Below are 27,329 nucleotides of genomic sequence, written 5' to 3'. Positions count from 1 at the left end.
GAAAAATATATTTTATATTTAGAAATTATATAAAAATGATAGATTATTTAATTGAATGTTTAGTTAAAAATTTGCACAAATAGCATTCAATAAACACACGATTGATTCATATATCACTTTAATGCTTATTATTTAACGCAGACTATTAAACTATCGCCATTGTTTTTGCACCTCGACCTCAACTTTAAACGAACGCATATACGACAACTTTCGAATGGATGTCCATTAGTAATACAAAAAAATAAGACAATAAATTAACTTTGTTATGGAGGAATTTTATAGCGGCTCTAATAATATATCAATGTCAAAGTAGTCGCTTTTGGATATAACACAAGAATTTAATTTCAGTATTTCACAACGAAAATCGACAATAAATCATATTATTACGCATGACAAATTATATCATAAAATGAAATTGACTACTGAAATTTTGATTTTAATTTGAGATTATTTTTTTGAAGAATCATCAATTTGATTGTTGTGTTATTAATTTTGATTGTTTAATAAGACTGTGATGAATAGACACATTTTCATTTACTGGAGCATATGTATGTAATTAATAGTTGCTATATTGTAATTAAGAATGTAAAACCAAAATTCTTCCGCATTTGTGTTAGTTAGAAAATATAATTGAATTTTTATAATTGTTTTAGGGTAAATTATTTATTTATTATGTAACTATAGTTCATAAAATTATCAACTACAAATAATACAAGATGGTTTATTTAACAATAATGACATTTAGTCATACGCAATTAAAATATAGTATTTATGACCTTCATGCTTAGGAACCATTCCAAATTAGATAATGATTTATTTTTGTATTATTTTATATACATATTATAAACTTTCATTTTTAACGTATTTTTACTTCCTATATATTATTTCATTCAGATTTACAAAAAGTTTTAAAAATAATTTAACCTTAATTAAAGTCACATTTAATTTGGTTTCAATCTATAAATTTATCTACAACTAAAACATATTCATATTGCGTAAAGTGTTAAAAATAAAATTTTACATATATTAAGCATCTTAATTATAATAAAAAGTTGATATCCGTATGTAAATTTTAATTTATAATGAACGTATGATTTAATTTTTAATAACACGGTTCTTAATCCTTAAATCTGAATTTTAATAAGTATATGTGTTATTTAATAGATACATGATTTAATTATATGTTTTATAATTATATTATATTAAAAAGTATACAAATACAGAAAAAAAAATCATGTTATTTGAGTAGAGGTTGCGCGTTTAAACGCATCGATGTCTCTTCGTGCGCGGAACTATTTTTCTCTAAAATATTCGCATTTTTATTAATAGAACCGAAATATTTACAGAATTCCATTCTAAAGCAATAGCTCCGAATACGAATTATGCTAATTTACACTTCCTAGTAGCCACCGTTCAATTTTGTAACCTTGCCGCTTCGAAAAAATTCAATGCCGCATTGGATTGTTATTACGGCCGCTGATGTCATTGCACCAGTTCAAAAACTCAATGATTCTGAACGAAAAGAGCCTAGAAAGTAATGTCACCCTGAACATATAATATATCTGGTCTTAAGAACCGGTTCTCCTACCACTATGGGATTTTACGTCCCGGATCTTCGCCCCGACAGTGTTCGGCGACCGAAACGAAACGATATTAATCAAGTGTTCGTGTGTGTACTTTTTACTAATCAAATATATAAAAGGCTAAGAACATCGTCGATCTTTTAATTGCATCTTTCATCCGGTTATTCTTATTTTAATATATAAACAACAATGGAGATGATTAAGTTTGTCAGAATCGCAACACTCAATTAACGACAAATTAATCATTTTACGCGAAATGTATACAAAGATTATTTAAATCGCATTCTAATCAAATTAAATTGCAAATGTCATGGATTTTTGCATATATAAAGCTTATTATTGATTGGTATTTAATTATGCATATATATATATAATTTTTAATAATATTCAATGCGATAAATCTCTCTTAAATATATAATTGATTGTGTTCAATTGTGTTCTTTATTAATATTAATATTGAAAATTCAAAAGAATATCTGTTTTAAATTAAATACATAACCTTTAAATTATCATAAACTTAAGATTAAAGATAGACTCAATAAAATAAAATATATTCACATAACATTTTGCTTTTTTAAGTTTTTGTTGAAGCGTTTTATTAATATTACAGTTTCAATATTCGCTCTACTTAAAGTCTAAAATTAATTAACATTTATTAAAATAATAATATAAATAAGTTATTATTTTACGGTTTTATTTAATTTTTAATTTAGTCATCTTTGATCCAAAGATATGTAATAAATGGCCATATATTATAGATACAAATAAATATAATTATTCAATTAGTCGTCTATATATTTATGATGCACTTTAGGATTACTTTAACCCAAATATAAATTTTTTATTTGGTTACTTTAATAATTATTATATAAACTTTATTTTATATTTTAAAATATGTATATATATATTTAATAAATAATACACTATTAAATATTCATAGAACTAATGAGACACAATTGAATATACTTGCTTATTTTATAAGTATTTTTAATATTCTTGTGCTACATTTTTTAAATTATTTTTATTCAGCTGAAGTTTGTACGTATATTATTTTTTTAAATACATGTATATATCTTGGATCAAATTGTTCCTTAAATAAAACATTGTAATATAACATTAAATGCCTAAATTATTCCTAGTTTCCTTGCACTAAATATTTTGCTTAAAACTATTTATTTAAAGACAGTTTTATTACTTAAAAAAAAAACACTTTTTGTCGTATATTTTTAGTATTATTGCAATTTACATTTTTTTTTTAGAAAATAATCAGTCAAAAAAAATATTTTATTTAAAATATCACTTAAATACGACTTTTTTATTATTCATAAAATGCAATCTATTTATTTTTACAATGAACAATATTTATTTAATATATATATATATATATATATATATAATATTTCCTTCTTGCTTAAAAAAAAAGTCTGCCACTTGAGGCTTTCTTTAAATAATTAACATTAAATATATAGTATTGTTAATTAAATAAAATTATAATCTTATCTTTATCTTATTATACATATATTTGTTGGTAGTATTTTTGTTGTAGGTTGTCTTGGTATTTCTTGTGTTAATTAAATTAATTTGTTAATTTAACATATTTACACGCTTAACCCTTTAGTCCTTTGTCTAAATGTATTGGACATCGGTTTTTTACTGGCAGCTCCTATGTCTATAACGTTTGAACATTTTTCTCAGTCTATTTTAAATTATATCTTAAAATTAATAATATTATAAATACAATTAATAGGAAAACTAAATAAATGAAACATATTTAAAATATTTCACTTATTACATAATATAATAAAAAAATATGTAAATTTAGAGTTTTATATGATATTAGTACATTTCTTGAACTAATATCAATTACATTTCATTCGATTCTAAGAATTTAATTTCAATAAAAAAAAAATTAATTCTAGTAATAAATAAAAAAATCAAGTTTTTTATGTTTTATTTAATTAGACTTAAACTAATCTAAATTATTTTGTCATTAAATATTATAATATCAAGTTTATTGGGCTACTTTTAAATGCGCTATCAATAGAAATGAATTGTATTGGAAAGTATCAGAATACTTTTATTTAAATATTATGATAATTAAACTTTTTATTTGATTTCTCTTATAAGGTTTTTTATTTATATTTTCTAAAAGTTTTCCTGATCAGTGATCAGGAGTTTTCCTGATCGGTCTTCTGTCGATATAAATTTTAAAAATAGTTTATTTATGGTATTCATTTCTCATCAAGGGATATCTTTGCTTAGCGTAAATGTAGCATAGATTAACTTATTTTTATTAGCTCTTGGACTTTTAAGAGATTATCTTGCAGTCTCTTCAATGCTATTTTTGAGTCAGTAAAATCAGAATGATTCTGTAATATTATGCAAATATCAACATTAAATATCCATATTTCAATCATAATACTAAAAAACTTTTTTTTATTTTTAATGCTATTTTTTAACAACTTGAAAAGAAGCTTTCAATCGTTTATTTTATTTTTATTGTAGTACGATATCTTATTGTTTAACTGAATTTTTTTAAAGTACTTTAAATATTCTGTAAATATTAACTTTTATAATGTTGTTATTTGGGTCAAAGTAACCTTAAAATATAACATTGTATATTTATATTTGGGTCAAAGTAGCGGCATTTTAGTGCATTATACAATATTCTGAATGACTTTGATCACTTAAATCAAAACATTCAGTGTCGTATCTTATTCCTAGTATTCTTGCATTATAAAAAACAAATATACATTTTTTTAACCGCGGAGTTAACTCGGTCAGCAGCCGCGATGATATAACATCGCCATTATGGCATTGTGCGATTGAATGACGGTTTGAGGACAACGGGACAATTATTTTCAGGTTTAATCAGAGTCATTAACTTGTGATTGTGCTCGCTCAAGCCGGCACGATCGTTAATTGCACATCTGCATTTTTCTAACCGATTTATAATAATACAGACGCGTCTCTTATATATGTATGTGACCTTCTGGGAGCTATGCGTGCAATCGCAATTTGAGCTCATGAGGAAGTTGAACGTTAAAAAAATAAAATTTATATAAAAGTGTAATTGAGATGTGTAACTCTTTGATTTACGTGACATTGTCACGTAAATCTGATACATTAAAACGTCGCCAAAGTCACGGTTACATCACCGTTCGTGATTCATCAAAGTGTAATAAGACATTATTGCCGAATACATTATGAATGAACACGTAGACGAGTCACGGATTGAGGATATTTTTTTTATGGTTCAAGTAAATTTTACAGAATATATAAATAATCTTATAAAATATGCAAAAAGTTTATTTATTTGAATATGGATTTATCTTGCAAATCTATGAAAAATATATGAAAAAAAAACAGAACTTGATTATTTATTAAAATATTTTTTTTACTTAGGCACCTTTTTTAATGTCCATACTTGCTTTCCCCCCCCCCCCAAATCACATCTTTATTTAGAATCCACATCAAAATCAATAATATCGTACCATCGCAGTGGTACGATTTTATTGCTTTTGGGACTTTTGATAGATCGAATGAAGCATATCTAAACTGAATTTTGACCAATAGGAGAGCGCAAAAAACAATTATCACTTCTCAGAAGGAAAAAATTCACGTCAAAAGCAATAAAATCGTGTCGGCGCCGTCGCAGTGGGAACGCTCGGTAACGAGCTATTTTTGCGCTCTCCTATTGACCAAAATTCGGTTTGAATACACTTTGACCAATACTCTCATATAAGAATTCTGTTGTTATATTGGTAAGAATAGCTATCATAGTTTTAAAACATCTGTAATATCGAAGTGCAGACAAACAATGGAGCAATATTCGAGATGTGACGTCTGTCTGTACTTCTTCTTCTGAAAGTTAAGTTTATATTTTAGACTTGACCTAATCAAATTTATAAAATAGTAATTGATTTTTAAACTTTCATTATTTCAAGATGGATTCGGTTATTTATTGTAGGTTAGGTTTGGGTTTGAACAACAAATTTTTGTTTCGCAACTGGCAAATTAAATTTCAGAGACATTTAAGAGCAGCATATTAAACTATATTTTCGCTAGTAGAAATATATATTTGGACGTTTCTAGTGAAAATATAGCTTAAAAATATGACCATTTGTAAATAATAATAAATATGTAAATATATGTATATATTACTACGTATGGAAAAGTTTAAAGCAAATAATTTTATTAGCACCTGCCAGATAAAATATATTTTTACTGGTAAAAATATATATCTACCGGTGAAAATATTTTCCGATATACTTTCACTGAAATGACATGTTAATAAAAATATTTTCGGGATAGATTTTTTATATTTTCTTTGAGAGGTTAACCAAATTTTTTTAAATTTATTTAGCTTAATAGCTAATTTTTACATCAAATAAATTTTCACTAAACATATATATATATATATATAATAGTATACGACATAAACAGAAAATAAAAAAAATTAACACCCCTGTACAAAATTCTTCTAGCCATTCTTATTTTCTTATACCTAACTATCATTAATTTTTCTTTATTATTATCCCTAAATTTTATTTATTACAATACAAAACAGATGTATTTTACAGTTTTTTACATTATTAACTATATCATTAACATATAATGTAAATAAAAATGATCCCAATTAAGACCCCTGTAGTAGAAATTTATATTTTATTTATTTAATTTATATGTGTAATCGTCTAGATTAAAGTAGTTTAAGCAGATACGACCTTTAAATATATCCTAAATAATAGGCTAAAAATATCTTTGATTTAATAAGATATATATTTATCTACAAATGTATTAATTTATGAGACATGCTTTTAATTATTCAAGTTTTTTGTGTAATTAATATAAGAGATTATTCTAAATGTAACACTAGTTTTTTATTTTATAGATTTAAGTTTTATAAATAATGTCTTTCTAAATAAAAATATTTTTGCTATTTTTTTATTTTAAAATCAAAATTATTTGCATTTATCAAAAATGTGCTATAATTAAACAAATTTCAATATTTTCTATAAAAAGTTTTTATTGTATTGTATTGTATAATATATAGCAAATTCACAGCTTTCAAATATAATTTACTACACACTTAAAAATGTATTTAACTAGAATAAATTTAAAGTCAATAAAAAATATTTTTTCTATTTTATAAACAGTACTATTTTCATTTATTAAAAATGATTTTTTGTATAAATATATTATTAAAAGCAAAAAAATTCACAGCTCTCCATTATTTTTTGCTGAAAAAGTGTTTACAATTTATTCAACAATAGCTACTTATGCTTTTTTTTAAAAAAACATTTAATAAAAAATACAGCTATTTTCAATTCAATTTAGATTTTTTTAAATAAAGTAATTATTATAAATAGCAAAAATATTTACAGCGGTTAAATATATTTTTTTTAATAAGGACTTAAATTTTCTACTTTTTCTAAAAAAATATTTAATTACGAATACAATTATGGATTACTTTATAAATTATTTTTTGTACTTCAATTTAAGAGATTGTTGATTTTGTTCATTGCTCTTAATTTCAATTTAATGATTTTTCGTTCCCTTTACCATGACGCTACATACAATATGACCAATAAATTTTAATATATTTGTAATTAACGTCCGAATAAGAATTTCCATTGCTATGTAATTCAAAATGCATTATTCACCGCAGAAATACATTGTAGGCTGTCAAATAAATTATCACCTCGGCTGACCCGGTTCGGTTCGGATTTATGTCTGAATACGATCGGATGAACACGAAGATTGGTTTTACGATGTACACAATATGATTTAATGACAACGTCATATTTTAACTTTCCGATATTTAATACCTTCCTATTTACGATTTTATTCAAGGATTATATATAGTATATAATTTATGTGATAATAACAATTCGCAATAATACATTTTAATTCATAGCTGCAATTTGTTTTGGTAGAAAATTTTAATCGACAATAACCACGCAAGCATAATTGATATGCGGTTATTAAATTATACAAATCACACATGTATTTTTTCAAGACATTATCAACATTGCGTACAATATTAATTACAATCCACATTAATTAATAACTATGGTCTTAACGACAAAGTGTTTCACAATGAAATAACCGGTCGTGTTCTCGATCCGGTTAAATATTTTGTCATTTAATTTAAACCATACTGTAGTCAGTAAAACTAACAATATTTTAGATATTTAATTTTTAATAAGCAGAACTAAACATTTTTTTATATTTTTATAAAATTTATCTATTTAAATTAGATATAATTTTTATTGTCAAAAACCACATTATTCTTAAAAAGGCACTAAATGTTTTTAGCTAGCGAAAGGTGTTAATAATCTTCCAATAGACTTATTGTAAAGAGAAAATCATATGATAATAGTGATAATTTTGCGCTTAATAAAAACGCTTGATAAATAATATACTTTATATACTAGATATAGATTTAGGTGTAATTTTATTTTACCATATTTTTCTATAAGTTAATCATCATTAAACTTTACTTGTTTAGTACTTTTTAATATGAAAGAAAGTGACTCTATCATTTAAAAAAAATGCTAACGCTTTTTCATGTTTAAGACATATATTGACATATTAATAGATAAATTGTCTTTTGATTCAGATTCTATGTACACCTTAATTGACGAAAAAAATTATGACATTTTTAATTAGCTGAATGATATTTTCTGAAGTGGAACGTATTTTTTTATTATAATGTATGACATATTAATATTCATTTAGTGATTTTAGATGGCTCATAAGTTAAAAAGTTAATATAATTATTATTATCTTTGATTTATATATTAAAAAAAAAAAATCAGGTTTGTGTCTTTCGTGCGTCGATATCACTCATATGATTTTCTAGTACTTCCGTTTAGAATCAATCAAATTTACATAATTTTGAACGTATATAGAGAATACTAGTTTTATACACTGAGCAATAGTCTCAGATAAATCTTTACTAAATGAACCGAATAAAGTCAAAGGCGTTCAATTGAAAACGTCTCATTTCCATACGGCCTCCGATAGCGCGGCATAATGGAAAAAGCTAGTTAGAGCGATTACGTAAATTTATCTTTTTTGATATTTGTTGCGGATCGAACCTGTAAGGTCGTCATAAAGAAAATAGAACCCCGACCTCGTTCAAAATGTGCAATAAAGGGTTGAGGATTTCGTTCTAAAATGAAGCTACTTAGTAATTATTATACGGCTTACATCTTGTTTGAAATTAAATGTAGCGCCATTACACTAAATTATCGACATTTGTGCATTAAATTAGTGTTAAGTTAAATATAGTGAGTTGAACCACTGAAGCGGATACGAAATAGTCTCAAGGTAGACATACTTGTGCATTTTATTCATCAAGGCGAACCATTTCTTATAAATTAATTTTTCGCTGAAAAGCTGTGGTGCATCTCTGATGTATGCGGAAATGTATGTCGGCATACGTGACGTTGGCAAATTGTCGGCAATTTATTATTATGGGAAAATTATGTTATTCGATCATAGCATATCACGACCTCGACAAGGTCGTGTGTAAAAGAAATTCCGCTCTATGACGTTCTCTATGTATAACATTGTTTATTTATAATTAAAGTTAATAAAAAAATATGTAGTTTTATACATGAAAGAAAAACAATACGGATGTATTGAATTAAGATTGATTATCACTGATTCTTGTTTTCAGGTAATTATACTATATGTTAATCATTTTCGTTTTTCAAGGTAATTTATTTACTAGATCCTGTTTATTATATTTTATTACATATACGCAATAAAAAAATCATTTTTAGTACAGATTTTTTTTATGTTAAAAGAGACAGCATTTTAATTTTTTAATATATCTAGAACAGATTTAGTTATTAATTTAACATATGTATGTAATATGTATATACTAAAACCAGAAAAAAATATATTGGATTGTTTTTGTAATGACATCATTCGATATAAAATCAATTTCAAATATAAAAATAAGTTTTTTAAATAGGATATTTATAGCTATTTTTAAATGTTTAATTTAATCGAATATAGAATTTGGTAAATTAATTCATTATTTATTTATATTATTTATTATAAATTAGTATAGATATTAAACATATATTTATGTTGTCTATATGTAAATAAATTTTAAAAATGTTTTTTTTTAATTTAAGATAAGCTCTTGACATATAAATAGGTTTTTTTATATAAGAATCACATTAAAAATGTATATTTTTTCAGTATTTGACATATAAATATTATTGCTTATTATAATAGCATATTGTGTATATTGTGTTTATTAAAAATAGAGCTATTTTTTATAAACAGTAATTATGAGAAAAAGCAAAAATTTTCACATCATTTAAATTTTTCTAGAAAATTTTTTTGACTACATTTAATACTAAGTCATTTTAAAATATCCAAATTTGCTTGACAATTACTATTTTTGCTATTTTAGCAGCGTTGCTATTTAAATTATATTATTGCATTTATATTAAATTTTAATCTATATTTAAAATTAATATTTGAAAAATAAAAATTTTCACAAGCATATATTTTTTACTAAAACAGTTTTTTTTTTTCAGAGTAAATATTTATCTATTTTAATTTCTATATCAAAAATCTCTAAAAAAAACGGCAAAATTTACTATTTTAAAAGCAATACTATTTTTTTTTTAAAGATAACTATTGTCATTTAAATTTTGCATATTGCAGAAATAGCAACAAAAATTAACAGCGGTCTAATATTTTTTTAAGAGTGTTAAAACTTTACTACATTACATTTTAATTAATTTCAAATTAAAAACATTTAATTAAAAATTGCTATTTTAGAAGCTATGTCATTTGTATTGATTTAAGAAACAGATTTTTTTGATTAAATTTTGACATTTGTTTTAATTGCGTAATAATATAAATCAAAAATGTTCACAGTAGGCAATATTTTTTTCTGAAAAAGTGTTTACTACCACTTCTTTTCAAAAAAATGTATGTGACTACAGTTATTTGCTATATTAAAATTCACGTATTTCAATGGCTTTTTTTGTCATATAACGCAGTGGAACGGCGTTCCGGCTACTTTTTTTTACAAATTTTTAATGTTTAAAAAACATTGAAATTTTGGTAACATTTCATTTTTTTATTTTTACGTAAATATGACATCATTATTATCATTTTACTTATTTTTAAACGTAAAAGTTTAACCATAAGTTTAAAAAAGGAACAAAATAATAACAAAAAAATATAGAAATATTGGTATAATAAAAATCTATGTAAAATATGGATACAAAATATGAAAAGATAATTTAATTTATGATTTTAAATGAGTAAGAATCAAATAAAGAACATCTAAACCGAATTTTGACCAACAGGAGGGCGCAAAAACAATTATCACTTCTCAGAAGTAAAAAATCCACGTCAAAAGCAATAAAATCGTGTCGGCGCCGTCGCAGTGCGACGGCGCCGACACGATTTTATTGCTTTTGACGTGAATTTTTTACTTCTGAGAAGTGATAATTGTTTTTGCGCCCTCCTATTGACCAAAATTCGGTTTGATTACATTTTGATTAATACTCTCGTATCAATAAATTATGTAATAAATAAATCTCTAATACAAATGTTATTCATTTTTTATGTGCTTCGTGATATAAATGATATTTGAATATAATATTGTTTAGCGCAATTCACTCAGCAAATATTTTTGTTAAATATTTAAAAACAAAAATAATATTGTTAGGTGATTTATAAATTGATTTTACAAAATACAACATCAATATTTTACATTGATTTAATTTTGAGTATTTGAAAAACATTTTGTATGAAGTAATAATTACGGTCTAGAAAAAAAATATTTTATGGTTACTTATTTATGTTGACAGTTAATAGTAACCCTCTATTTTAACAACAAAATTTTGTATAAAGATATTTTATTCCTTTATATTATTTATTATTTTTATTTGTGCAGTAAAAAAATGTATTATACTACTAAACCCAGCTATAAAATATAATATTTAAAAAAATAATAATACATTTTTTATGATTATAAATCAATACAATTTTAAGTTTTTCAATCAGACATTTTAACAATTTTATATTCGTGGTTTTTGCCTCCCACTTTTTTTTATTAATTTTGCAATAAACTTTACTAAAAATCTGCACCATCACACATCAATACGCTTCTATAATCTCTATTCCTCATCTCCAAACAAAGGCATTCTCGATACTCAATGCTCAACTCAAGAGTTTTCCGCCTATTATAGGCGTCGATCGCGCACATGTGCTGTACGCGGCGTTTGGCCCGAGGCTTCGTTCGTTTTTGACCTTCTCCTGCTCAAAGGTCTGGGCCTAGGCGATATATAGAAACGCTTCCGACAGACACACGCAATTTCGACATTTTACGCCGGTTACATCATTGAAAATCGAAATATGCACTCGAAAAAATGACGATTCCGCAGTGTCACGCGCAAAAAACAGCTGATCATTCGCGCGCATGCGCATACGAGAAAAAATTAACAAATATAGCAAATACAAGTCTCATACTAAGAATTATGCGACAAAAAACTCATATCATGGGTTGAAAATCTGATATTTTTAAGTAATTAATCCACGTATATTTATTTACAATCATTTCCCTCAAATATTTTTTTTCATAAATTTATGGATTTTAATTAGAATAATTTAGACCATAAATATATACACATATGTGCAAAATACATTTTACTATAATATTATCTAAATTTAAGGACGCTTTGAAAATTGTAATTATGGTCAAACTATTATTGCACAGCATAATCATCTTAATATTATTTTGATTTAATTGAACAACTAACCTACAACTAATTTATTTTTTTTATATTAAAAATCTTAATGTATATTTTTTCTTCTCATTGAAAAAATGTTAACGATCCCTCCATCCTCACAACACGAGACTCATCATCCATTGTTCGAACGAGATCCATTACCAAGTTCGAGCGATGATCGCACACTGCGGCGTATATATTAAGAACGCCTCTGCTCAATCCCGACGACAATTATCGCAACTTCGTGACTGGTTTTCGTTTTTGCGTGATTCGGTATTATTTATGACATATTTCTTATTTTTTATACATACATAAATCTCAGCATAGTTACTTAATCCCGGACGCTCTTCAGTTGCGCATCCGCGATCCTTGTAAATGAATCGAATCATGTAGTTTGATCTTGTGAATCAAGAGTATCCAAATATGGGCATTATTAATACGTTGTTACATTCAAGAGATGTATACACTTATAAATAAGGAAAATGTAGATTACCTTGCAAATGAAATACTTCAAAACTAATTTGTAAAGTAAGATTACAATTTTGTGTAAAGTCTGATTTTTTTATGCATTTTTAAATTATGTGAATTTCAAGTATGAACTTGGAATTTTTTTAATTAAATGTAAAAAAATTAGTAATAAGTATTGAAATAAATTATTAATATATACTAATACAAAACAAATAGGAAAATAAATCAAAACAATCGCTAAAAGTTAATGATTTTTTTTATATAATTTATAATAAATGCATTATACAATAATAATAATTAAATAAAAATATAAAAATGCATACAAATAACTCACTACCAAGTGTATACTAACAAATTAACAAATATGTATATATTAACTCACTATTCAAAGGGTTAAAAGACGCAGTTAATTCGCCAAATACAATCATTTTAATATTAATGTAAAGGTGCATGATTATAAATATTATAATACATTAAATCTGAATATTATAATACATTGAATCTAAATATATTTGCCTGTTTTATAATTCTTTGATATTCGAACATTTATCTGAATATTCGTTTATATTAAATTTGCACAAATTCTAAGAAACTAAAACCGTATATGTAACATAAGTCTTAAATAAGGCTAAAAATAAGATTTTAATAACACATTTTCTTAGCGTCATTTTTTTCGCAAAAATGATATTTTGATTTGATTGTTATTTTTAATAGTCATTTTTAAATGAAAAATTATAATATAATAAACACTTGATACCTGCCGAAATTCCAGAAATTACTCTTATTTCCGAATTAATATTACGCAGCTATGAACTCAATGGCTAATTTTTTTTTTCATTTCTTTCAATCTATACAAATTAAGTTTAATTTTAAATGATTTATTACGGTAGTGTATTTTAACAACGCAGGTAGTCATTTTTTTTATATAGTGTACCACTGAAGATGGTCTAAAAAAATGAATAAATTACAGTTATTTTTTTGGACTATCACAAAATATCTTCTATCGTTTAAAAATACCTCACGGTGTTGAAGATTAAGAAATGTCAAACATATTATATAATGCTTTATAACACAAAAACCGACCGTACAATTCGTCACGGTGGACAACGCGAGTTTTGCTCATTACCCGCCTCATATAATGAGAAGGTCAGCAGAGTCTTGTGTTTATTAACCATATGATACAAAAGCTTTTTTGTTTTGTTTTGTAGTTACGTTTCCAAAATTCAAGGCAAAATTTATTATATTCTTAGTTCAAGTTAGACCTTGACGCATCATGAACGATTTGTGTTGAATCTTACTAATGTGTTTTTATTTATTTTTCTCAGGGGGTGTAACAGGGCGCAGTCAGAATGCGAGGTTGGTTTGACGCGTTCAGGAGTGAAGGTGGACCAACCCTCTACAGCTTCAACAACAGAACACCTGTGACGGGTGATGTCACTATCATCACCCTGTATGTGGTATTTGCCACTTTATACTTAGCCTTCCTAGTCATCTTCCCTGGAATCAGAAAAGAGGTAAAAAAATTTTAATATTATTGTGACAAATATATTTATTTTATAAAAAAAAAAAAAATCTACATGAAATAAATATATTAATATAATAAACACGCAGATCCGTGTATAACGTATGTAATTAGTTGTGACTATAGCAATAAATATTTAAATTATATTTTTAAGCTCACTGAATTTATTTATAAAATTATTTTATTTTATATTAATAATATCTGATTAAGAAATTATAATAATGTTTTAAGCAACTAATTAATTTTTTATTAGCTTTGCATATAAAAAACTTTGCTTGTTGTAAATATTTTTATATATATATATACATATATACATAAATCAAAATATGGTTCTTCAGAAAAGGTTAACAAATATAACCATCCACTTTTTATAATAAATAAAGAGTATATAATATATTTAATATATGTTTTTCCCTCAGTTATAAAAAAATGATCAGCTGTGAATTATCAATAATACTATTTTTTATAATAACGCTAATGTTGTGATTTAAATAAAAATAAAGTTATAAATCCTAAATATGAGCTTAAGATACACTTAATTTGTGATTATTATTAATCTATTTTTTCGAGTACTAAATTCTCAAGATTTACCTGCTAAAGTTCCACACCTTAATATTTCAACACCTTTACTATTAAAATTAGAATCTAAACTAATGTTTTTAATTAAAAAAAAAAAAAAATTTAAGTTTAAATTATGATACCAAATTGTAAAATAATTATTAACAATAAAATACAAACTTATTAATACAATTTTAACATCCATATTTTTTGCTTATTTGACTAAAAACTATATTTTAATTTATTGCTTAAAATATATTTTATTATTTTTGAGAATTTTTTTTTCTATTTTAAAATTATGAAAAAAACTATTTTTTTACAAAATATAATATTTACAGTTCAAAAATATTGTTGTGTTGTATAAATAGCGTAGTCCGAAACGTCTCAGACGAGGTTGCGGGTTCGAGCCCCGGCAGAGGCACTCGAATTTTTATTAATAAAAAATGCGCTATTATAAAATAAAAGGACTCCAGCTGCAGCTGTCATTTATTGGTTATAAATTGTATTACACATAATAAATCAAAATTATTAATTTAAATGTCACCGATTCCCAGACTTTCAGTCTGTTGGTAAAAACTTACTTATATGTATTCATTATATCTGATTGACTTACTCAGTTGATACATATTTACCCCGTTGTAACGCATTGGGCTTACGCCTGTCAGGTTACAACGGAAGATTTAATAAAAATAAATAAATAAAAACGTCTATCTATTATTATAAAAAATAAAAATTTAATCAGTGTTACTATATTTTACGTCGATTTATTATAAACATTTATGCAATATTTTACAGTTTTACAAAAATATTAAAATAATTTTTATACCTAATGTCTTATTTTTTTATTTTATATTTTTCAGAGGTTCACGACTTTCACCACAGTCACCCTAAGTTTATTCGTAGGAACAGTTATATTAGGTAAGTTCATAGCACTAATTAAACTCATTAACAACCACACAAAAAATATTATTTGGATGTAATACGATTAACATTTTTTTTTGTACGCAAATTTGCATTTTAACGATCGACTTATACTTATATATAATACAAACGATGAAATCGTTTTTGCCTTAATTTACCTCCATAAAAAATATATGAACTGAAACATTTCCGGCGTTGGGTTGTATTATACTAATTGAAGCGGTTTTTTACTTTGTCGTGTTGTAAAAAGAGGCGTATAATATGTTGGGAAGATGACTTGAGCTTAATTCAAAGAGATGAATATGCTTTTAAAATACATACCGTAAAACATAAAGAAAATTCTGTATGAGAGACGTTAAGCGCTTTAAGGAACGTCAATCTTCCGTGTCATGTCAGTTAAACACGATTCCACGAGTTAAAATATTTTGTACTGTATTTCAATTTATCTTCTTTTTTTAATTATACAATTAAACAACTATTATTAAATGTTTATTTTGTATTAATTGTTATAATTTCCGTCGTTGTATTAGATGCAATAAAAATCATTAACTGGAATCAGTTGCACAAAATCAATAATTCTAAACGCGCTAGATCTAACTAACCATATACAGAATCTTCCTACATATTATAATCACGTGTCGTAAATCTCTATAACTGTTTACTGGCACGTGGCTGAGAATGTATAAAATGCTCTAAACGACGTTTAGAATTTATGCTACAACAAAAAATAACCTTGCTGCCGGTTAAACTGTCAGACACATGTAAATTCGTATCCTCGGGCTATATGACACATTCTCGGCTTCTATAGAAATAAAGGAAGTGGAAAATCCATAGAAGTGAATATGTAAACACTTGATAGTAGTTGTATTATTGCTATATTAAAATACTTATTCTTGTGGGAATTAATTTAAAATAATAAATTTATTACAATATATTATTGTGGAAAAGTCATCCCTTAGAGCTCAGGACATTGCTTTTTATAACAAATAGCTTCAACTAAAAATCATTTTTAAATATAATATAAATTACCTACATTATATTATATTATTTGGCACTGTTTAGCATTGAGCGTTTGTATTTAGCATTCAGAATAATGATGTTCTGATAGAAATCTTTCCATTCCTAGAATAGTAAAGAAATATTCAAAATAAAATATATAAAAAAAACATTGAACTTATTCGTCGGTCACGAGCTCAAATCAAAAAAACTAGGCCAAGACTTTGCGCAGTTCGTTTTCTGAATTTTTCTTGAAGTTCAAACATCTAAAACTATCGATAATTTGATCAGGTCTTTTTAAACAAACAATGGAGACTTGACTTAGGTGACCTTAGATACGAGGCGATGATCCTTAATTGGAATGATCGATGGATCGGCGATCTAAGACAATGAACGCTTCGTGATTTGTCCATTCGTCGCATCGCACCAATGAACAAAGGGTCAAATAAATAATATTAATATTTTTTCATTATATATTTATTAGGCCAATCTGTATTTTGTGTTTATATAAAAATATTAAATATTTTATTAACAATAATATGAAGATATTAAAAGCCTTGTTATAGGAGCAGAAAATTATCCGTTAAATAATTTTATTCTTATATAGTTTTTCTTCACACGCCTTTACAAATTAGCAAATAGATTATATGAATTTATTAACATAAAATAAAATAGAAACTCCTGCATTTTTATATAAAATATAAAATATGTCATAATATATAATTTGAGTCACTAATTTCATTATAAGAAAATATTATGAAAATAAACAGTAGGATTCAAATTTTATATATTTTTTTCTTTTGTTTTTTTCAATTGAAACAACGCTTTATGTTTTATCAATTAAATCGATAAAAAATAATGGACATACAAACTAAATGTCATGTATACGTGTGTATTCACGAATAAAAATATTAATATTAAAAATAAAAATGAAACAGATTTTTTGCCACACTTTATTATCTACTAAATAATCTGCTTAATTATTACAATTATATTTTTTTATATTGTATTAAATTAATACATAGGAGTAATTTTTACAATGACGCTAATTTTAGATGCGCCACATGTTAATATATTTTTTAATATTTTAATATATCAATAAAATATTTTTAATAAAAAAAAATATTTATACGCGTTCGATTAAATAAATATCGTGCATCGAATTAAAAAGTACAACTCTTAGAAAAAATCAGTAGATGATGTAAAATTTATTTTTTGTGAAACGTTGATGAGAAAATTAAAAATTAAAAAAAAAGTCATTGCAATCTTCAACATTTTTTTTATATCCTTTATTTTCACAATCCTTTTAAATTATTCCTACATATTTTAAAGACTAATTAACGTAAAGTACAACGATAATAATATAGACCTTAACATAAAAAGGGTAATACATTAAAATATTTATTTCATTATTGGATTAAATAAACAGATAAAAAATCAATGCAATCTTTAAAAAATATTTTAATATGCTTATTTTCTCAATCCTTTTAAAATAATTCCGCATATTTTAAGGAATAATTAGTAATAAAATGCATTTAAATAATAAAAACTGCAAAATATGTCACAATTATTTATTTGACTAATTTCATTATAACAAAATATATATCATTGCAATCTATGACTTTTACTATATAGTATATCTAAATGTTTTTGATCAATCTATGATTTTTACTATATAGTATATTTAAATTTTGGTGACAGTGTAGAATTCTTAAGCACACTGTATATGTTAGCTAGGAAAATCCAATGTGTCAATTTTTTGCACAATGGCGACAAGACCAAAAACTTAAACACTCGTAACTCAGTAGGTTTAAATTTTAACGAAAAGATTTCTATATATAAAACGTTCATAAGGCTAAACTTGATCTAAATAAATATAAAAAAAATAGTTTTTTGCTTCAAAACAAGCGATGTATCAGTTCGATCGGACCCCCATACTAGCCATTTTGAGACTTTCAGAAGAGTTAATGCTCTTAACTGCTTGGTTTTAAAGATTAAATATTAAATTTTTAGTATCGTATAGAACTACTGAGCACCCCCTATACGTTCTATATGAAAAAAAAAATTTTTTTTACAAAATGGCGGCCAATGTAAAAATTTAAAGTGTTATAACCTTTCAAAATGACATCCTACTTTAAAATGTCGTATGCAAAAAGTGTTCTAAAGCTTAATTTTCATTTAAAAAAAATTTTAAATTATTTTTTTTAAAAAAAAAACGAGTCTTATGGTAAATTGACCGGGCCCCATACAAGCTTTTATGCGACTTGGCATATAGTTAACGCTAGTATTTGGTTCCTTTTAAATATATAGACTTGAATTTTTGATACAAAATAGAGCTTTCGAATATACTTATGATATTGTTTAAGAAAATTTAAAATTAAAAAAAAAGTTTTTTCTTCCAAAGCACGTATAGTGTTATGAGTCGATCAACCCACCATACTTGCAATATAGTTAAGGTCAGTGTAAGTTTGTTTATACATATTTAAAGTTTAATTTTGGTGACAGTATAGAATTCTTAAGCATCCTGTATATGTTTGCTAGCAAAATCCAATGTGTCAAGTTTTTGCAAAATGGCGACGAGTATAAAAACTTAAACACTCGTAATTCAGTAGGTTTAAATTTGAACGAAAAGATTGCTACATATGAAACGTTCATAAGCCTAGACTTCATCTAAATAAAATATAAAAAAAATAGTTTTTTGCTTCAAAACAAGCGACGTATTTGATCGATCGGATCCCCGTGCGAGCCATTTTGAGACTTGCAGAAGAGTTAACGCTCTTAACTGCTTGGTTTTGAAGATTTAGAACTCAATTTTTAGTATCGTATAGAACTACTGAGCAACCCCTATACATTATGTAAGAAAAAAAAATTTTTTTTTTACAAAATGGCGGCCAATGTAAAAATTAAAAGTGTCATAACTTTGCGAAATCAAATTCTAGTCTATCAACAAAAATATTAAAATGCATTTAAATAAAAATAAATGTTAAATATGTCACATAAAAGAATTTTTGCAAATTTGGAGATTTATTCCTTATATGCTCTATCTTCTCACATCTTAAGATATTTTCATATATTTAAAGGACTAATTAATATGAAGTGTAGCATTATTAAAATGTATCTGAATAAAAAAAGCATTTTTGGAAAAAAATATATAGATAAAAGAGTTATTACAATATTTCCCATTTCTCTTTACAATCCATCAGAAATTCCCACATATTTAATTGACTTAGTGAAGTGCTTTGGAAAACTTTAAAATCATATAGTAGCTTAATAAGAAGTACAAAATATGTAGCAATTATTATTATTGTATAGGAAAAATATTAAGTAAATAATAAAAAAATACATTTCTTTTTCTCATATGAATTATCATTATAAATTTCGTATTTTCATATATTTATATAAATTGCCAAATTAATGTTAAATGAAACTGTGTTCTACTAAATTTTCCTAAGACTTTAAAAAGTTGCATTGTAAATTTTTTATTGCGTCATAATAATATTATAATTTAAAATTTTAAATCAATTATAATAAATTGTGTCACTAATTTTCGTACAGAAAAAAGATTATATAGATAAGTTGATAAAATATTTGTTATTAAAATTAAAATCTGAACTATTGTAAAGAGTTTGATATACATATGTTATGCAGCAATCTCAATTCATTATTATACAAAGGGCACAGCCTCTCACTATTATTAAAATCACCATTTTTATAGTATTGTGAAGCACAAAATGTGTTTAACACCTAACAACTTAAAAAATCGCCACTTTATGTTAAATACTATAAAATATTATTTACATTGGGAATTAATTTAACTTTTATAGCATTTACGATTCCGTTATAACACAAACACTCAAATTATTGTTGTCACAATAAAAAGTAAATCAGCCTTGTAGAGAAAAACCCTATTTTTGCGAAATCATTTTTATAAAATAATCAATATTTTGGCACTAAAATATATCTTACTATAATTTAAAAAAATTATCACACTCCAAATGACACGTATTATTTAGAAATCTGGACGACCTTTAAATCGTTTTCTAAAACGTCCGTACACAAAAAAGTGCATACACTCGACAATGACTCTGGCTCTTTTTAGATCCTCACGATCTGCATTTGCCATATTTTTTTTTATCGACTCCAAAGAATCAACCTTTAGTAAACTCGTTCCATCCAGTCGAATTCGGAACAAAGGGCCTTCTACGTATTTTTGTTTACAAAATAAATTATTGACATTCGCCTGACCGTGGTTTGGAGTCTAATCCGTAATGATTTTGACATTGATCAAATCTTTTGACATGACCCCGTTGTTGGGTTCGTGAGCAGATTCACAATCGAAAACGTGACAAGTCGACGATATTTTAGTCGCGACGATTAGCTGCGACTGTGACGGCGACACAGACGCCGAAACACGAAACGAATGCAAAATGGAAACTGACGGAAGGAGCGACTAAGCTCCTTGACACCAAATAAATTTAGGATAAACCAGAGATTTTTACAGATAGTAATCATATGCGTTGTGATATTTCTTTTGATTCACAAATACAGTATCTTGTTTTGAATAAAATAAAAAAGAATCATGAAATTATTTTGACTGCAAAATATTTCAATTAACTGAAGAAACACATAAAAAAAACAGACAATAGTAGTAAGCAGAAAAGGTCGTCCGGTCGTCCGTCATATTTCAGAAAAAGATGAAATAAAATAAGATTAAAGCTCCGTGGTAAAAAGTCAAGGATACAAGATTATAATGCAGTAGCAAAGTATCTTGTTTATTAATCCGTGCGTTATTTATAGCTTTAATTATTAAATAATTTATTATTTAATTGAATAAAAACTTAATAAATGCTTATATTAAGTTAATTAAACAAGTTAAACCTATGTAGTTTTAATAATGCAATAAAAGCTTTTAGTTAATTGTTAAAAATGTCACAGTCATTAAAACTAGTATTGCGTAATCTTACATTTTTTTTATTATTTTTACCTGTTTATATTTTTTTTAATTGCAAATGCTAAGAATGAGTAATATAAATACTAACAAACTACTTTTAAAGTATTTACTATTATTTTAAACTTGTTATTACATCATTTGTTATTAAAACAATCAAAATATAGTCTATAATTAATCTTTATAAATTGCTAAAATATTAAAGTAATAATTTACCATGAACTACATATATAAAATATTCCTAATTTGCCATCTAGGCTGTTAATAATAAAATGTGGGTATAGGAACATATCATAATTGTATAAAAAAGCAATTTAATCAAATCAACTTTTGATTTGATTGTTATGTATTGTACATAATTTATAAATATCTATGATTGTTTTTTACTTGTATTACTTCTATATAGTTTATTGTACATTAATTGATCTATTCGTGGAAATATTTCAGTTACTAAAAAATGGAAAGTGAGCAAGAAATAATTCAGAAAAAACCGTGATATTTACTAATCACCTAACCAAAGTATTTAAACCATTTCCTGCATCTTTCTCAGGAAACGAAGATTACTGTATTTCTTAGAAGCTAAAGAAAATCATTAAAAATAACCTCAATGCCTTTAAATTTGTTTTAACAATTAAAACAAGATGCTGTTAATTTTTTTGTAAACTACCAGAAATTTAAAAAAAAACTTTAATATTTATATTATAAATTTTATAAATACTTTGATATGTATATTATAATTATAAATACTTTGATATGCATATTTTATATTATAAATTTTATAAAAAAACATTACATATAAAATAAATTAAAGCTTCAAAAAAATAAATACTGCTCCAAATTTCTAAGACAAATCATTACAATTTAAACTTAAAAAAACACTTCATTGTATTATTTACTTGATATTTTAATAATAACTGAATGACAGATGCTTTTATGTTAAATATCAAGGTAAAAATCTGCTCTTTGCTTAATTAAGTCTGGAGTGCCCTAGAACAGTGCGCTAGGATAAATTGTATACTTGATATAAGTACATATAAAAATATTTAGATACCACATTATATATAAATATTTTTATAATAAAATTTAAACAAAACAACTGTTAATTATTAACGAAGCTTTTATTTTGACCATAAGAACAAAACTTTGTAAAAACGCGTTAAAAGTGTCATAGATCATTGCACTGTATGATCCTTTCTCTATTGTGCTTCTCATCCCGGTCCTATTTCCTTCCGGACGCGCATAACTTAATATGAAACATTATTCGTTTAATTTTCTACTATGTAAATCGTATCGCTTTGTATGAACGGTGTGTAATAATACACATAAACAAAAGAAATATATTTAATTATAATAAATAAAAATAAAAATTGAATTTGCTTCTTGCTTTTCGAAGCACCGGTAATGCATTCTGTTGTTTCGACCAATGAAAAATAGACATTCAAATATAAAACAAGATGGCTGACAGTACCATGACAACAGTTTTAAATAATTGTTATTTAATAATAAAATTTTGCTACGCGACCAAAATTTTCATTAATTCGTCATTTGACCGAATATAAATAATCAGATCGCAAATTAACTAGTTGTGTTATAACTATTAAAATTAAATATATACATAATGTGTTGAGGATTAGAAGAATATATTGATTAAATTAGATAAACAATCATAAAACAATCTTTGTAATGAAATCTTCAAATTTTGCATTCCTGGCGACGGGCTCCGAGGTTGAAAAGTGAGTTTTTCCTTTTATAATACATAAACATTATCATTGCTTCCGATTTAATGCACATATACGTTAGATTTTACTGAACTAGGAACGTTTTAAACGTGAACATGTAATATATACTTAATGTCGATCAAACCATATAAACGTTAATATCTATTGACATTTGGGGATACTATCTTTTACGACGATCGCGTGACAATGATTGTGATGCAGTCGGTTATTTAGTTGAAGAAGCTTAGTTACAGCAAAATAAATTAAAACCATTATTGCAGCAAAAAAATCACCTTTCCGAGTGACGACTCGCAATATACATATGTGTAGTTTCTTTGATGTTATCTAATAGATGACATTTTACAATGATTATAAACATGTGATTGCATACCTGGAATAATCGATAACTAAAATTTAAATATATAAGAGTGGCTTATTTTTAATTCCGATGTAGCAAACTATGTATACGTCATGTTTTTTAATCAATTTTGCTCTGTGCCATCCTTCCTCTTTAGAAATAGCCAAATTCAAGCTATTCAGTTACATCAAACTTATGTAATATGTTCTTTATAAAAAGACAATATTTGCTGACAGTGACTTCAACATGAGAAGATTCACTCTTTGTTTATATATACCAATTCTACGTTGTAGCCATATAGGTCATCAAATTGTTCCATCATTGCTTCTGAAAAATAATTAAAAACAATAAGACCTTATCAATAGTAAACATTTAACACATTATAACTACTAATATAATCCCTAAATTAAATTTAAACGACAACCGAAGAACAAAATTGACGGAAGTTACTGTAGAGGATTAAACACGTAGATTGGCATCTCTTCATCTTCTTCAAAATTGTCGCAATATTTCATATATTAATTGTTTGCCATACGTACATGTTATTAGATCTATCATTGCTTCTGAAAATTAACTATAAACGATACTATATAGTGGGTAAAATGTAACTTTTTATTTACAACAATATGTTTAATTAACTTTGGTAAGTATACCTTTAATTGCCAAATCACCGCTGTTTTTCTTTTAATATTAGATCCTGGAAAGTCAATAGTAATTTTGTTAGAATAACCGTGATTTATTATTCATTTAACCAAACACTTACTGGCACACTCATAAATTATAGTTTTAATTATATGTCTATAATTCCAAATGCTACATCACTTTGAATCATCTTCAATTGACACTTTGTAAGAAAAATGCCGTGATTATAACATTTTTCACTGCTTATTTAATTGCACAGAAATGGGCGCAGCAAGCGCTTGCCAGATAACAGAAGAACTGTCATATGTAAGCAAATTTGAAATGGAAATCCCGGTTTTGGGCGCGCTTGAGAACGAACTACAAAATTGATTTTATCAATTTAAATTCTAAAACACTCATCAAAATATGTATAAAAATCATTAAATTCTAAAAAAAATATTTTTTTAAATATGTTTAGCTTATACGGGATTTGAAATATAATATTAATAATGTGGATTTGTATTAGCTTATCTATACAGAATAAAGATGTACTTAAATTTTGGCGAACCTTGGCAATTTAAAGTTATAGTCTTTAGAGAATTTTTAAGATTTCGCTTAAAAAAATATTTTCAATAAAAAGGGGCAAAGTTTCAAAATAAGTACTATACATTACCAACCAACTACTAAACACATAGTGTTGCAAAAAACCTTCTTACTGACGCCTTTAAAAGTAAACTACAAAAAATTGTATTACACTAATTAAAATATTTTTTAAATTATAAAGCTTCAGAATAAAATTTCAAGATTTATTCAAAATATTTTTTTCAAACTTAAAAATATTTTAAATATTCTTAATTTATTATATATATATATATATATATATATATATATATATATATATATATATATATATATAATAAATTATATATATATATATATATATATATATATATATATATATATATATATATATATATATATATATATATATATATATATATATATATATATATATATAATAAATAGCCATGATGGTTAGATTTACTATAAATAAATATTAGTACATTTATGAATAAAAATTAATATTAAAATATTTTTAGCTAAGTTCAAAACCATTAATTCATTTTCGTGCGTTACTTATGGATCATTGTCTTTATATATAATATAATTAATTATTATTTTTTTCTTTTTTAGTTGCCAGACATGGATCTGGATGGCATGTGGCAACAACGACAATCGAGTCATCGTACAGAGCGTTCTCGACGGAGAAAGTCATAGCAAAAGTTGGGACTTACATCGGACTGGACCATGTTAACGTCACATTATTTGGTATGTAAACACGAAATACCTTTCTGAGACGGATATTGCGCAAATTAACATCACTTACATATTATACATATATGTATAACAAATAAACACAATTCACATTAGTAAACCCTAGATGGCCCTGGATAATTTTTCTTATAACTGAAAGGGTCAAAGTTACGTGCTCTTAATTACATCTCTAGACTTTTTCAAGGCGATGCATTAATATATACATAAAGTGCGTTTATGTCAATCAATCACTTGTGTATTAGTTACTTGAAGCGCGGAAGATATTTTGATTAGCATAATACCGTGGATCATATTTATAGATAAAGTCACTGAAATGTTAATATTTATTTTATTTATTGACTCCGTCAACTTGTTGAGTTAGTTACTGCTACTTATTTGTTTGTTTAACGTTTTATATTTACTCACACATAAATCCGCCAACATTCCTGCAGCTTTTAAAAATTCTTTGTCTACCCAATAGGAAGTTTCGCAAAGCACCGACTATTAAATGTCGAGTGCAAGCTGTCCGAGATATATTAAGTACCAAATCGTGATCGAGGATCGTTAATAAAACCTCGTTTCATTCAGCTTCTGTTCTAAATAATGAAACTGAAATGAAAATACTATATTTGATTGCTTATAATAATTAAAATCATGACACTTATCATAAATATTTGAAAGTGAATTGGTCAAGTCTAGCCTCATTTTAGTTTAATTGTAGCTAAGATATAAATTAATAATAATTAAAATTAAACATAAAGTAGTGGTCAAATACTGAGTACTTATTAATTTGATTAATTTGTGCCAAAATTGCCGCCATCGGTAGGTATATCGTCTAAAACAGGCATGTCAAACTTGCGGCCCGCGGGCCGCATGCGGCCCACAAGCAATTTTTTTGCGGCCCGCGGGTACCCGCGGTATTTTTCATTAATTGTTTGAGTCCACACAAAAGGTATTTTTGGATCAGATTTATTTAAATATATTGATTTTTAGTAATTTGTAATTGAAACTGAGTAAAAGTCTGAAACTGAGTACAATACTTCGTGATTCGCTCGAAAACAGAAGCGACTCAGATAGCTAACCCCAAAAAATATAATGCCCCTTATTTATTTATTCCAGCCTTTTGTATTCAATATGTCAAAACGAAAAATCGGGGATGAGCACCGAAATTTTTAAGGAAAGTGGGAATTAGAATATATTTTTGCTGTGAAGGAAAATATAAAATAATTTTCTCGATATGTAATAATACTATTAATGTGCCAAAGATATATAACATTAAACGGCACTATGAACAACATAAATCAATATATGATAAATACGAAGAATTAATGAGAGAAGAAAAATTGAAAGAGCTCAAATTGGGACTGAAAAAACAGCAATCTATGTTTGCCAAGGTAGTTCAAGAAAATGAAGTAGTGATGCATGCAAGCTATGAACTCAGTCGAATGATCGCCATGAGCGGGAAATCTTACAGTGAAGAAAATTTCGTAAAGCAATACCTTGTAAAAATGGCTGACATTGTGTTCCCACAGAAAGCGAACTTA

At 25.6% G+C, this 27,329-nt stretch overlaps 1 protein-coding gene across 6 annotated transcripts in view; it reads left to right on the top strand.

The window, feature by feature from the left end:
- The window catches only part of mol (dual oxidase maturation factor 1 mol), a 130,054-nt gene that overhangs the window by 85,892 nt on the left and 16,833 nt on the right, over positions 1–27,329 (top strand). For all 6 annotated transcript variants that reach the window (XM_088193480.1, XM_088193482.1, XM_088193483.1 and 3 more), the window contains 3 exons: positions 14,155–14,343; positions 15,770–15,827; positions 25,666–25,800. In XM_088193480.1, the coding sequence (XP_088049606.1) occupies positions 14,179–14,343; positions 15,770–15,827; positions 25,666–25,800 (358 nt within the window). In that variant the 5' untranslated portion in view covers positions 14,155–14,178. The remainder of the gene's footprint in view (positions 1–14,154; positions 14,344–15,769; positions 15,828–25,665; positions 25,801–27,329) is intronic.

The sequence above is a fragment of the Plectrocnemia conspersa genome, unplaced genomic scaffold (genome assembly GCF_051122295.1).
Source record: "Plectrocnemia conspersa isolate PC_06_02 unplaced genomic scaffold, ASM5112229v1 ptg000009l, whole genome shotgun sequence".
NCBI lineage: Eukaryota > Metazoa > Arthropoda > Insecta > Trichoptera > Polycentropodidae > Plectrocnemia > Plectrocnemia conspersa.
The sequence above is the reverse complement of the archived record's forward strand: the minus strand, read 5'-3'. Positions and strand labels throughout refer to the sequence as shown.